Here is an 11,135-nt window from a genome sequence, read left to right on the forward strand (position 1 = left end):
TCTTTCCACTCTCTCCTGCCCTTAAAAGGTTGGCATTAGATAGTTGGAATCCCAGCCTCATTCCAGTCTCGAGCCTACCCTAGCAATATTGCCTCTCTCACAGCAAAACCCTGCAAACTTCTCTGGCTCTGAATCAGGCTGGGGAGAGACATCAAGATACACTGCAGGAAGGCAGCTTCTACAGTCAGGATTGGAGATGTCCATCCTGGTTCTTCTAAAGCTTTTTTAGCTCAGGCCAAAATGCTTCTGAGAAAACTGCTAAGCACCTTGGGCTCAAGGGTAAGAGAGTCCTGTCTGGGTCTATAGTGAAGATTTCTCTGTATCCAGACCTGGGCCTGCACTTGGGGCTTGAAAGGACTGCTTCAGTCCAGAGGCAGCTTCTAGAGAATAGGCAGGGGCCTAGTCTTTTGCCACCCTGCCAAGGCTGCCGAGATGAAAAGACACCTGGGATCATTTCCTGACTGCCTCCTTCTAAGGAAGTCAGAAGTGTCAGCTCATTCCCTTTTCAGCTTCTCTCTAAGGAGCTTGTCCAAAAACATCATTTACTATTCCCTGTCCCTTCCCCAAACAGCACAGACCTTTCACTCTACTGCCAGGAAGATTTCTGGGGTTTTTGTTTGTTTTTCTGTTGTTGTTTGTATTAATTGTATAAACTGATGGTTTGTTGGTTGGTATTTTTTGTGGTTCTGAAACTTGAACTCAGGACCTGGGCACTGTCCCTGAGCTTTTTGTTCTCCCAGTTTGAGCCACAGCACTACTTCAGTTTTCTGGTGGCTAACTGGAGATAGAGTCTCAAGGACTTTCTTGCCCAGATTGGCTTTGAACCATGATCCTCAGATCTCAGCCTTCTCAGTAGCTAAGATTACGGGCTTGAGCCACCAGTGCCCTGGCAACTGATTGGTTTTCATTAAGATATGCAGTCATATAATGTGCTTTGATCATATTCACCACTTCTGTTATCCTTTCTCGCCTCCTCCTTCATTTCCTGGAGGCCTGTTTTTACAATAAGGAAAACCAATTGTTTTCCACCATCACTTCCTTTCTCAGGTTCAAGCACCCCAAACCAGTCTCAGTTAGCCAGCTCTGGGGCTCCATTTGACCAACTGGTTCAGAGGCAGAGTGGCCAGGGCCACTCTGCAGGCAAGCCAGTGTGCAGGCTGGAACCCTTTTTTCTGGGCAGAGCACAGTGACACAGCTGGAAAATGGGGACAATTAGCCAGTGGCTGACAGCCTGAGCCATAAAAACTCAGGAAGCGGCCACCACAGAGCCCAGGGAATGGCTGTCCCTAATAAAGCAATTGTTTCAAAGAATGCTAGCATTCCAAAAACCCAGACTAAAGCACAGCCTGGGCTTCCAGAGCTCAAGCCTGGGGAGGGGGAGCGGGGGGGGGGGGGCTCTAAGGGATGGGTCGGAAATGGGGACTGTGTCTCAGGAAGAGGAGAAAGACGTTTGCTAGATAGAAAGCTTGCCTTACCTGCCACATGACCCCCCCATATTACCTCGCTGCCAGACATTAAGTGCCCCTCTCCCTTTTTGCCCTTTCCTTAGTGATTTAGCTCTCATAATGGGTTTGCAACTTATTTCCAAGTTTATTTCTTGGGAGATGGGATAGCTTATAGGAAAGCCAGTAGGGTTCCCTTTGCCTCTTGGCGGTACAACTCCTAAACTCTTGCATCACCAGACAACCCCCTACCCCCAATTCTTACTCTCAAAACACAAAGGATTGAAGGCACCAGACAGCTTGGGTTCATACAGCCCCAGGCTAGTTCTAGTTCTGGTAAATGCTTTGGTCTATCTGCATTGGGCTGCTTAGTGGGTGTCACCTGTAAAATGAAGAAGCTATGTCCCCAATCCTGAGAGATGTGAGATAAAGGATTTGAGAAAGTGATCTAGAGGTAACAGAATGAAGGGGATGATGACAAATGTGCAAAGGAGTGCTTGCGGATCTCTAGGAAGGTCCATTGCTTGCTCCCTTGGGTTGGGTTATAGGAATGACCACACAGTCAGACTGCCCTTTAGAGTGAGGCAGTTATATGCTCGATGTGAATGCAACCCCTCACACTGGATCCGAAAGAAGAGGCAAATGGCTAGCTTAGGTTTTCTCCCAAGACTGTGGAAATGGGCTAACACAGGGGCCTGGTTTTACAGTCTATGCTTCTGTTGGGGTAGTTGCCAATACTGGATTCCCCGTTCCAGTCTGCACAATGGCACGTCCAATTCTGGACCCTTTGGACACAGGTCTCCAAAACCCAACCGTTCTTTTTTTCTTCAGCCTGTGCCCTCAAAGAACTTTACATGAGCAATTATTAATGCGAGTCGGGGGGGGGGGAATGTCCTTCTCATTCCTTGGAGATGAAAAGCAACTTAACTTTCATTGGAGAACATTCTACTTTGTAAAGGAGACGGTCCTTTGAAGACGCAGGCATGCTGGAAGACATAAACACCTACTAGCGCTGTCAGAAATTCTACACTCCGTTTCCTTGATTTCTTTTGGGACTTACATCTAAGTATAATACATCTAAGTATAATACACACACAAGTGCAGTTTCCTGAATTGCTGAACTGAACACAGCATGTAAGTAACTTCTACCTGAAAAGACAGAAAGTGATTCACATGCTAAGGACTTCAGGCTCCTCTCCAATTTCTACTTTCGTGTGACCAATGCCTCGACTTTCTACCACAGGCTCTTCGGTTTCATCGTTAAGATTTTCTGTTCTTTCCTTTTCTCCTTCATAAAATGCATTAATGTAACTCAAATCTAGGTTGTAGGATAGATTTGGGGACGCAGCCTGAAGCTAGCTAGAGCGTCATAGTTTTATCTTCTGCAAAAGGGAGAAAAGAGTCGAGTGGCGATGGCTGCAGTTTGGGGAACGGCTGCCCTAGCCGCCCTGCCTCGAGCACAGAGCCAGAAGCAATGGGCTCTGGTCTTAGAGCTCCGGTCGTCACCTCCCAGGTTGGTCAGAAATGTCCTCATCAAAGCAATGCCTTTCTTTCTTTTTCTCCCCCTTTGGGACCCAAGTTTCTTGCCCGCCCCCTTCCCTTCGAATGCATAAACAGGACAGCTTGGGTCTCTAAGCCCAGATTCCCACCAAGATAGCTTTCTTCCCCCCACCCCTCAGGCTTTTGCAAGTCTCTTGATTTCATTCTTTGAACCTGTGATTGGAGGTTAAAGTGCACCCAGCTTGGAAGGAGGAAGCTCCTCACAATAAAGGTTTGAATATTTAGCTGAGATCAAGTCACTGCCTCCTCGCGAGCTCCCCCACCCCACCCCCTTATCTTTTAAAATGCAAATCGTGTTTCCAGGGGTTGTGCGCCAGTGCGCGCTGCGCCTCGACGTCTCCAGCTATTGGTGTCTGTGTCATTACTAATAGAGACTTGTAAACACTCGTTAATCACGTAAGGCCCGCCAGCTTGGGACTCCGCTCGGCAGCCTGTGGCGGGTCTTCCCCGCCTCTACCGCGGAGTGGGAAGGAGGAGGGAGGAAAGAAGGAAGAAAGAGGAGGCAGGTCAGAGGGAGGGACCGCCTCGGAGGCAGAAGCGCAGCCAGGAGCCAGCGGAGCACCGGCGGGCTGGGGCGCAGCCACCCTCTCTGCTTCTTGATCTCCCCCCCTCTTTACATTCCTTCGCCCTCCACCCCCCAATCTTCAGCGTTGGTCCCCAGGCAGCAATGGTGAAGTGTGCTGTCGGTCCCTCGCCACCATGTACGTGAGCTACCTCCTGGACAAGGACGTGAGCATGTACCCCAGCTCCGTGCGCCACTCCGGCGGCCTCAACCTGGCACCGCAGAACTTCGTCAGCCCCCCGCAGTACCCGGACTACGGTGGTTACCACGTGGCGGCCGCGGCGGCGGCGGCGGCCAACTTGGACAGCGCGCAGTCCCCGGGGCCGTCGTGGCCGGCTGCGTACGGCGCCCCGCTCCGAGAGGACTGGAACGGCTACGCGCCGGGGGGAGCCGCGGCGGCAGCCAACGCGGTGGCCCACGGCCTCAATGGGGGCTCTCCGGCCGCCGCCATGGGCTACAGCAGCCCCGCCGATTACCACCCTCACCACCACCCGCACCACCACCCGCACCATCACCCGCACCATCCGGCCGCCGCGCCTTCCTGCGCCTCGGGATTGCTGCAATCGCTCAATCCCGCCGGCCCTCCCGGGCCCGCCGCCCCAGCAGCGGCGGAACAACTGTCCCCCAGCGGCCAGCGGCGGAACCTTTGCGAGTGGATGCGGAAGCCGGCGCAGCCGTCCCTCGGGAGCCAAGGTAAGGCGACGGCCGCGCCCCGCCGCGGGCTCCCTCTCCGGGGAAGTCGCCGAGCGGCCGCGGGCGGCCCCGCAGCCGCCGCCGCTCCACCCGGGCATCGCGGGGCCACGGCGAGCTCCGAGCCAGGAGGGGCGGACGGGGGGAGACTTCACCGGGGGCTTCACCTGTGACAGCCCCCACGAATGAATGTGTGAGTGGGGGGGAGGCGTGTTGCCCTCCCAGGCTCAGTTTCCTCCTCCCCTCCGATTCTCCTTCGCCACTTCGGGACAGGCGATGGGAAGCTCTGGGCTAAGTCGGCCCAGAGGGGCCCGTGGCGCCCTCCGCCTCCCCTCCGCCCGCTCCCGCCGCGCCGTTCCCCCGGGGGTCGGGGCTACATGGTTTCTCACGCTTTCCTTTCCCATGTGAGCCTACCCCCCCAAAAAAAAAAAACCAATCAGGGGTTATCTGAAGGTTTGGGGGTGGTGAGGCTGTGCTGGGGCTCGGTTAGGCCATCCGAGCCTCTTGAAGGAAGGGGTGGCACTGGAGGGGGAGAGAGGCTGAGAGGGAAGAGGGGCGCCCAGCACTTTTTTTTTTTGATTGGCCAGGGAGGTTTTATGTTTTGGGGGCCAACAAAAGCTGGAAGGCTGCGGGGTCCAGAAGCCATGGGAGAGAAAACTGCCCTACCAGCTACTTCTTCTCCAGATGGGGTCATTTCTCGTGTGTGTGTGTGTGTGTGTGTGTGTGTGTGTGTGTGTGTGTGTGTGTGTCCTGTCTGTCCTGTCTGTGTCTGGTCTCTGTTTGCAAGACTGTAGATGTTTCCGTGAAGACCCCTAGGCTTGCAGGCGGGAGGATCCAGCGTCCTGGGCATTGTAGGTACCCCAGGAGAGCCCAGCCACGAAGGCTACTCCGGCCAGCCCTTTCTCGGGCTTCCGCTTCGCTCGCTTTGCCCCTCGCTGGCCCAATCCGGCGGCATGGAAGTTATAGCCGCTTGGCCGATGTTTATAGCCAATTACAACCGTATAAATCAGGGCGCCGGTTGGGAGCTGTCTCTGGCCTTGGGCTTCTGCGTCACTGCGCACATGCCGGGAGCCTCCGGGTGGGACCCGAAGGCCGCGGGTGGGTCTCAGAGCTTGGGTTGGATCGTTTCCCTAAGAGGACACGACATCAACCTCGTCCCAGCAGGACACCAAAATCGCCCCCACCAAAGCGGGCCCCCCACCCCGGAAACCGTCCTTCCACGCAGCCTGCCTGGGGCGCCCTTGGCAGGGGATGGCCGGTGGCCTGGAGAAGACCTTATGCGTGTCGGGAGAAAGTGGTGGCGGGGCTGGGGTCAGGTGTGGGGGGGAGGGGCCCGGAGCTGCCAGAGCCCTGGCCGCGGGGTCAGCAGATGAGAGAGAGGAGGCTGTGATGTCCCGCGCCGAGGTGGCACGGCCGCGGTCGGAGCCCGGCGCCCTTGTGATGTTAATGTGCAGAGGCTGCCCGCCCGGCTCCTCTGCGCAGCGTCATCTGTCAGGGGGCGGGAGGAGGGTCCGCGGCCCGGCCCGCTTTGATATACACCTTCCCAGCCCAGCCATTGTCTCTTTTTTTAGGGCCCGGAAAGAGGGTGGTGACTTTCGCAGTCAATAATGAATTCTGACAAGTCCCTCTCATCCCTCCTTTTCAGCCTCCCTTCTTGGTTCCCAGAGGGTGCGGGGCGCCTCCAAACTCCTGAGGGGGTGGTTCAAGGCACCTCAGATCCCGGTCACTGCACCCACACACACAGTTTGCCTGGGACGCTGACCGATCGAAAGCACCCCGAGGGGTGCACCACTCTTGGGGCGCCTGCTCCCCAGATTGCACTCCACGAGTCCACATAGACTCCTGAGTCGGCTCTGTCCTCTACTCTCAGTGCCAGGGGCAGTGCCAGGGGCTGCAGCAAGTAGACTTCAAGGGGAAACGTGTGTGATCTCACCCACCACGTAGAGAGCTCGGGGCGCCGGGTAGTTCTCACTTTCTGGGCCAACCCGAGGTCGAAGCCCAAGCTCCATTCAAATGCGCCTGCCGGGCTGTGTTTATGTTAATGCGCCTGGTGGGGTGGGGGATGAAAGCCCAGGCCGCCATTTGCTCAGTAGTGGTAATTCAAACAGAATGCCGTTGTTATTAAGGCATTGAAAAGGCTTTTCTTTGATAAGATCGCCTTGTCCGGCATTGTTTGTGGCTGTGTTCCCCTTTCAGAGGCTGTAGGGGAGCGCCCTGTGATCCGGTCTGTATCTTCCCAGGACGCTTTTGTTGTGATTTGCAAAGGGTTTTTACCTGAACAAAGTCTCGCCTGCCAGGCATTAAACACCTCCAGGCCAGTCCCAGCCTCTTTAGATCTTCCTGTGGGACTGGGGACTCTGGGCCACTCAACCTGTTTATCTGCTGGGTCACCCCTGGCTTGGCATAGAGTCCCAGGGAGAACACCGCCTGCAAAGCGTTGACCTAACAGGTTCCACGAAGACCCAGGCCACGGCCTGCACCAGCAGCAGCGATGCTATTTATGTGTCAAGGCCCTCCAATAAAACAATTAATCCAAGGTTTAATAGTGGACTTAATCACACCATCATAGGTCGCTAGTCTGGATAGGATGTCTTTTCTTTTTTTAGTTTCAAAGCCCAAATAAATGAAAAAAGAAAGAAAGAAAGAAAGAAAGAAAGAAAGAAAGAAAGAAAGAAAGAAAGAAAGATACCCAAGGCTCAACTGGTTCATCAGGTAAAAATAAAATCACTAAGCAGGAAGGATTTTGCACCTGTCAGAAAAGAAAACACTGAAGGAAGCTGATGTGGAAGGAGGGATAATTCAGGTGACTTGAGGGAACCTGTACCCACACCCCTTTTCCACTTCTAGTTAAAAAAAAAAGTAGTCCCCCCCCCCATACACACTACACCCTCAACTCCAGCTGTTGTTATGAGAGTACGCTACTCTTCTGGGTATTCCTGGGTCTCTAGTCACTCTCCAGGCTTCTTTCCTCCCCTTTTTGGTGCTAAAATACATTCTGGTATTATATATGGTTTATAGAAGAGGCATGTCTTCTCTGCGTGAGAGTTTTGTTGTTTCCTTAATTAAAAAAAAAAAAAAGCACTTAACACCGAGGTTAGTTCAGTTGCCTCTCTTAGCTTTCCTTCTTCTCTTTCCCCGGATCCGTGTGTGTGTGTGTGTGTGTGTGTGTGTGTGTGTGTGTGTGTGTGTGTGTTTTGGGTCCTGTCAGACTTGGCAGGAACCAGCCAAACCCTGGCCCCCCAGTGTGGTGGAGGAAGAGAAATGGCCTGTGGGTTAGGAAGGTTTGTCATTACCTATGACTGATGGGTTACCTTGTAGGTTAAAAAAAAAAAAACTTAGACCAAACTTCTTCCTCCACAGTGAAAACCAGGACGAAAGATAAATACCGAGTCGTGTACACAGACCACCAGCGGCTGGAGCTGGAGAAGGAGTTTCACTACAGTCGCTACATCACCATCCGGAGGAAGGCTGAGCTGGCCGCCACACTGGGACTGTCTGAGAGGCAGGTGGGGATTGCCTTGCTCATCCCCCTGGCAATGGCCCGGGGGAGGTCTGGAGGGAAGAGTTAGGAAGTCAAAGCTAGGATCTACTTAATTCTGAGGGCCAATGAGCATCTGAGATTTGCCTTTTGAATATAAAGCTCCTTTCTCCTTTCCTTCCCTTCCTCCCCCACCCCTCCTCTGTTGGTCCTGGGACTTGAGCTTCGGGCTCTCACATGGCTTTTTCTGTTCAAGGCTGGAGTTTTACCCCTTGAGCCCCTTGTCTCTGGCTTTTTGCTGGTGAATTGGAGATAAGAGTATGATTGCTTTCCTCCTCAACTGTGACCCTTAGATCTCAGCCTCCTGAGTAGCTGGGATTACAGATTACAGGGGGTGAGCCACCAGTGTCTAGATAGTATGGTTATCTTTTTTTATTTCTCCCTCCCTTCCTCTTTTCCTCCTTCCATTCCTTTCCCCCCCTTCCTTCTTCCTCTCTTCCCCCTCTCTCTTTCTCTCACTCTCTCTCTCCTTCCTCTCGCTCTCTCCTCTCTTGGCTTGAGCTCAGGGCCTGAGAGAACTGTCCTTGGGCTTTCTCAAGGCTAGAGCTCTGCCACTTGAGTCACAGCACCATTTCCAGCTTTTTTATGCATGTGGTAACAAGGAATCGAACCTTGGTCTTTGTGCATGCTAGGCAAGCACTCTACCACTAGGCCAAACTCCTAGCCCCCTTTTTTTCTTTTAAAAAGATTCCTTTTACCTCTGATTGTCTTTACTGGTGTTACCGATTTTTTTTTTCTGTTTTGAGGGAGTTGGGAGGTGCTAGAAAAAGCTGGATGTGTTGTTTTAATCCAGAAGTATAAGAAAGGACTTTTAAAATAGAACCTTCTCTTGGTGCTCAGCACTAGGAAAACTAAGAACGATAAAAAGATCCAGTCTTAACTCATTAAAATTGAAAGGTCAACACTTGGCTCCTGAACACTGCATAGTGTAGAGGGAAAAAAACCAAAACAAAACCAAAACAAACCAAAAAAGAACCACTTCGCAGTCTTGAAGCTCCACATTAAACCTGGTCTCTACTCCGAGGTGAGCAATATTGCATTTCAGTGTAGCTGTGAGGGGCCAAAGGTTGTCACAGGAAGTGAAGGTAACACGGGCACCTCTGCAGAGGGAGGAAGTGGAGGACTCTTATACCTTTCCAGTAAATGTTCCTTGGAAAGAACCTTCCGGAACAAGGAAGGAGGAAGATTATTTTCAGGTTAGGGGTGTCCTAAAATTGGCTATTAGGGAGATGAAAGCTTCTAGAAGAGTTGGGGGTGTTCCTTTCATTGGAAAGGGAGATATAGGGGCAACTGTCTTTATCTTTCATACCATTACCATACCTTCTGTGTTGCCACTTCTAGGTTAAAATTTGGTTTCAGAACCGAAGAGCCAAGGAAAGGAAAATCAATAAGAAGAAACTACAGCAGCAGCAGCAGCCCCCTCCCCCTCCCCCTCAAACTCCACAGCCTCCGCCAGGTCCTCTGAGAAGCATCCAGGAGCCACTGAGTCCCGTGTCTTCTCTTCAAGGCTCAGTGTCCGGCCCTGTCCCTGGGGTTCTGGGGCCAACTGGGGGTGTGTTAAACCCCACTGTCACCCAGTGAACCCCCTCCCCAGTGATCTGTGGGGCAGAAGAGTAATTCCAGGCTGAGCCAGGAAGAGCATGGACTTTGCTACAATCTTCCGAAGAGACCCTTCCCCTCCCACCCATGGATATCAGAGGAAAAATGGGCTAGGAGTAAAGACAAGTGGGGACTGGGGCCTCATGGGAAAGATAGCTTCCAGAGTTTGTACTCCCCTCCTCCCCCCAGTCTGACTCTTTCTGCCAGGAGGGTACAGGAAGTGCCCAGTGGAACTTGATTTGGTACTGGCCAAAGTGTTACCTAGGCTGGCGATATGGACCAGGCTTTCAGTCTCCTACGCTCCCTGACTCTTCTCCAAAATCTACAGATGGCACATCTGGTTGAATCTGAGATGAACTCTGGAATAGCAATACTTGGATCAAGATGGCTGCTTCCTGCTCATTGCCTTCCAGAGAGAACCAGCCAGCCCTCCTTCCTCTGGGGGTAGGCAGGGTTTAAAAGGCAGAAGCCAGAGGCTGTTCAGCTAGAAAGCTGCCTGACCAAAGACTGCAGAACCCTCAGGTGGTCTGTGTCTTTCTTCTCTTTTCTCAGACCAGGAAAGGCTTGGCTGCGGTGTGTGTGTGTGTGTGTGTGTGTGTGTGTGTGTGTGTGTGTGTGTGTGTGTGTGTGTGGTGTGAAGGGAGGTGTGTGGACTCCAGGCCTGACATGGAAGCCACCCTCCTAAGGGGCTTGTTTAGAAAGCCTGTCACCAGAGCTCCTCTGGGCTGAATCTATGTCAGTGCTATAAATGCCAGAGCCAACCTGGACTTCCTGTCATTTTCACAATCTTGGGACTGATGGAGAAGGGAGGTGGGGAGTGTTGCTGCTGCTGCTGCTGTCTGCCATCCATCTGTGAAACATCCAAGCTAGTCTTTTAATAGCCTTCTGCCTGGATCCATAAGGGACAGGATAGGGTGAAGGGAAGGGGGTGGGTGGGTGGGGAATTTGAACACTGTTGACTTTTTTTTTTCTAAAGAAGAAGGAGAAAAAAGAAATGAACCTTCCAAATTCTGTAATTTCTCTCCAGATTTTTTCTTTACTAGAATTAGTTTTCCCTTAAGAAATGAAATACCTTCTTTGCTTGTAAGCTAGAAATAGAAAAAAAAAATCAAGAGAGAAAAGATGAGAGAAGGTTATGTGGGCAGCCTCATGTTACCCCCCAGAGTCTGAAGGAGCTTGTTCTGAGACCTTCCCTGCCCCCAAGCCCGGAGTCCCAGCCTCCGATTGTGGAATGTGTGTGGTTTTCCTAGGAGAGCCTTTGGGCAAAATGCACAACTGAAGGGTCAGCTGCTTTCCAGCTGCCGCGGAATTAGGAGAAGGTGGGGGTGGTGGTGAGAGCGCCTCATTACCGAGGCCCATCAAACCCACTCCATCAAACCCACTCCGAGCAAAGCAAACTCCATCACTGACCCCCTCTTTCCCAGGTATACCCCACAACTCCATGCAGCTGGGAAGTAAAGTTCCTGTTTCTGCTTCCAGGAGACATTTCCCATACATGCAGTCCTCTGAATCACTGGGCATTTCCCCTCAAGCCCCGCCTTTCTGTCTGCACTCCTTTCCCTGTCCTGCGGGGACTCTCTCCCCCCCTCCCTCCCCCCCCCCACAGGCCAGACTTCAAGCATCAGTATAAGAAGATCCAAAGAGTGGTGGCTGGTTATTTATCCGGCTAATTGCTAGGGACCGGGCTGCTCGCCCTCTGTATGGGTCTCCCCACTACAGCCCGGGCGCTTCCACCCAGGAAGGA

The 11,135-nt window shown here is 52.6% G+C and overlaps 1 protein-coding gene across 2 annotated transcripts; it reads left to right on the forward strand.

Annotated features, from left to right (window-relative positions):
* Positions 1–3,651: 3,651 nt before the first annotated feature.
* Positions 3,652–10,002, forward strand: Cdx2 (caudal type homeobox 2). 2 transcript variants are annotated; one of them, XM_090341748.1, is made up of 3 exons: positions 3,652–4,257; positions 7,594–7,760; positions 9,134–10,002. In XM_090341748.1, exons 1-3 carry the CDS (start codon positions 3,702–3,704, stop codon positions 9,371–9,373), a joined length of 963 nt encoding a protein of 320 aa, XP_090197874.1. In that variant the 5' UTR covers positions 3,652–3,701; the 3' UTR covers positions 9,374–10,002. The 2 variants fall into 2 exon arrangements, with proteins under 2 accessions (XP_090197874.1, XP_090197875.1); XM_090341749.1 differs by having other exon boundaries at positions 7,615–7,760.
* Positions 10,003–11,135: the final 1,133 nt, after the last annotated feature.

Source organism: Megascapheus bottae, chromosome 11 (genome assembly GCF_031878675.1).
Source record: "Megascapheus bottae isolate mThoBot1 chromosome 11, mThoBot2.hap1, whole genome shotgun sequence".
In the NCBI taxonomy this organism is placed as follows: domain Eukaryota; kingdom Metazoa; phylum Chordata; class Mammalia; order Rodentia; family Geomyidae; genus Megascapheus; species Megascapheus bottae.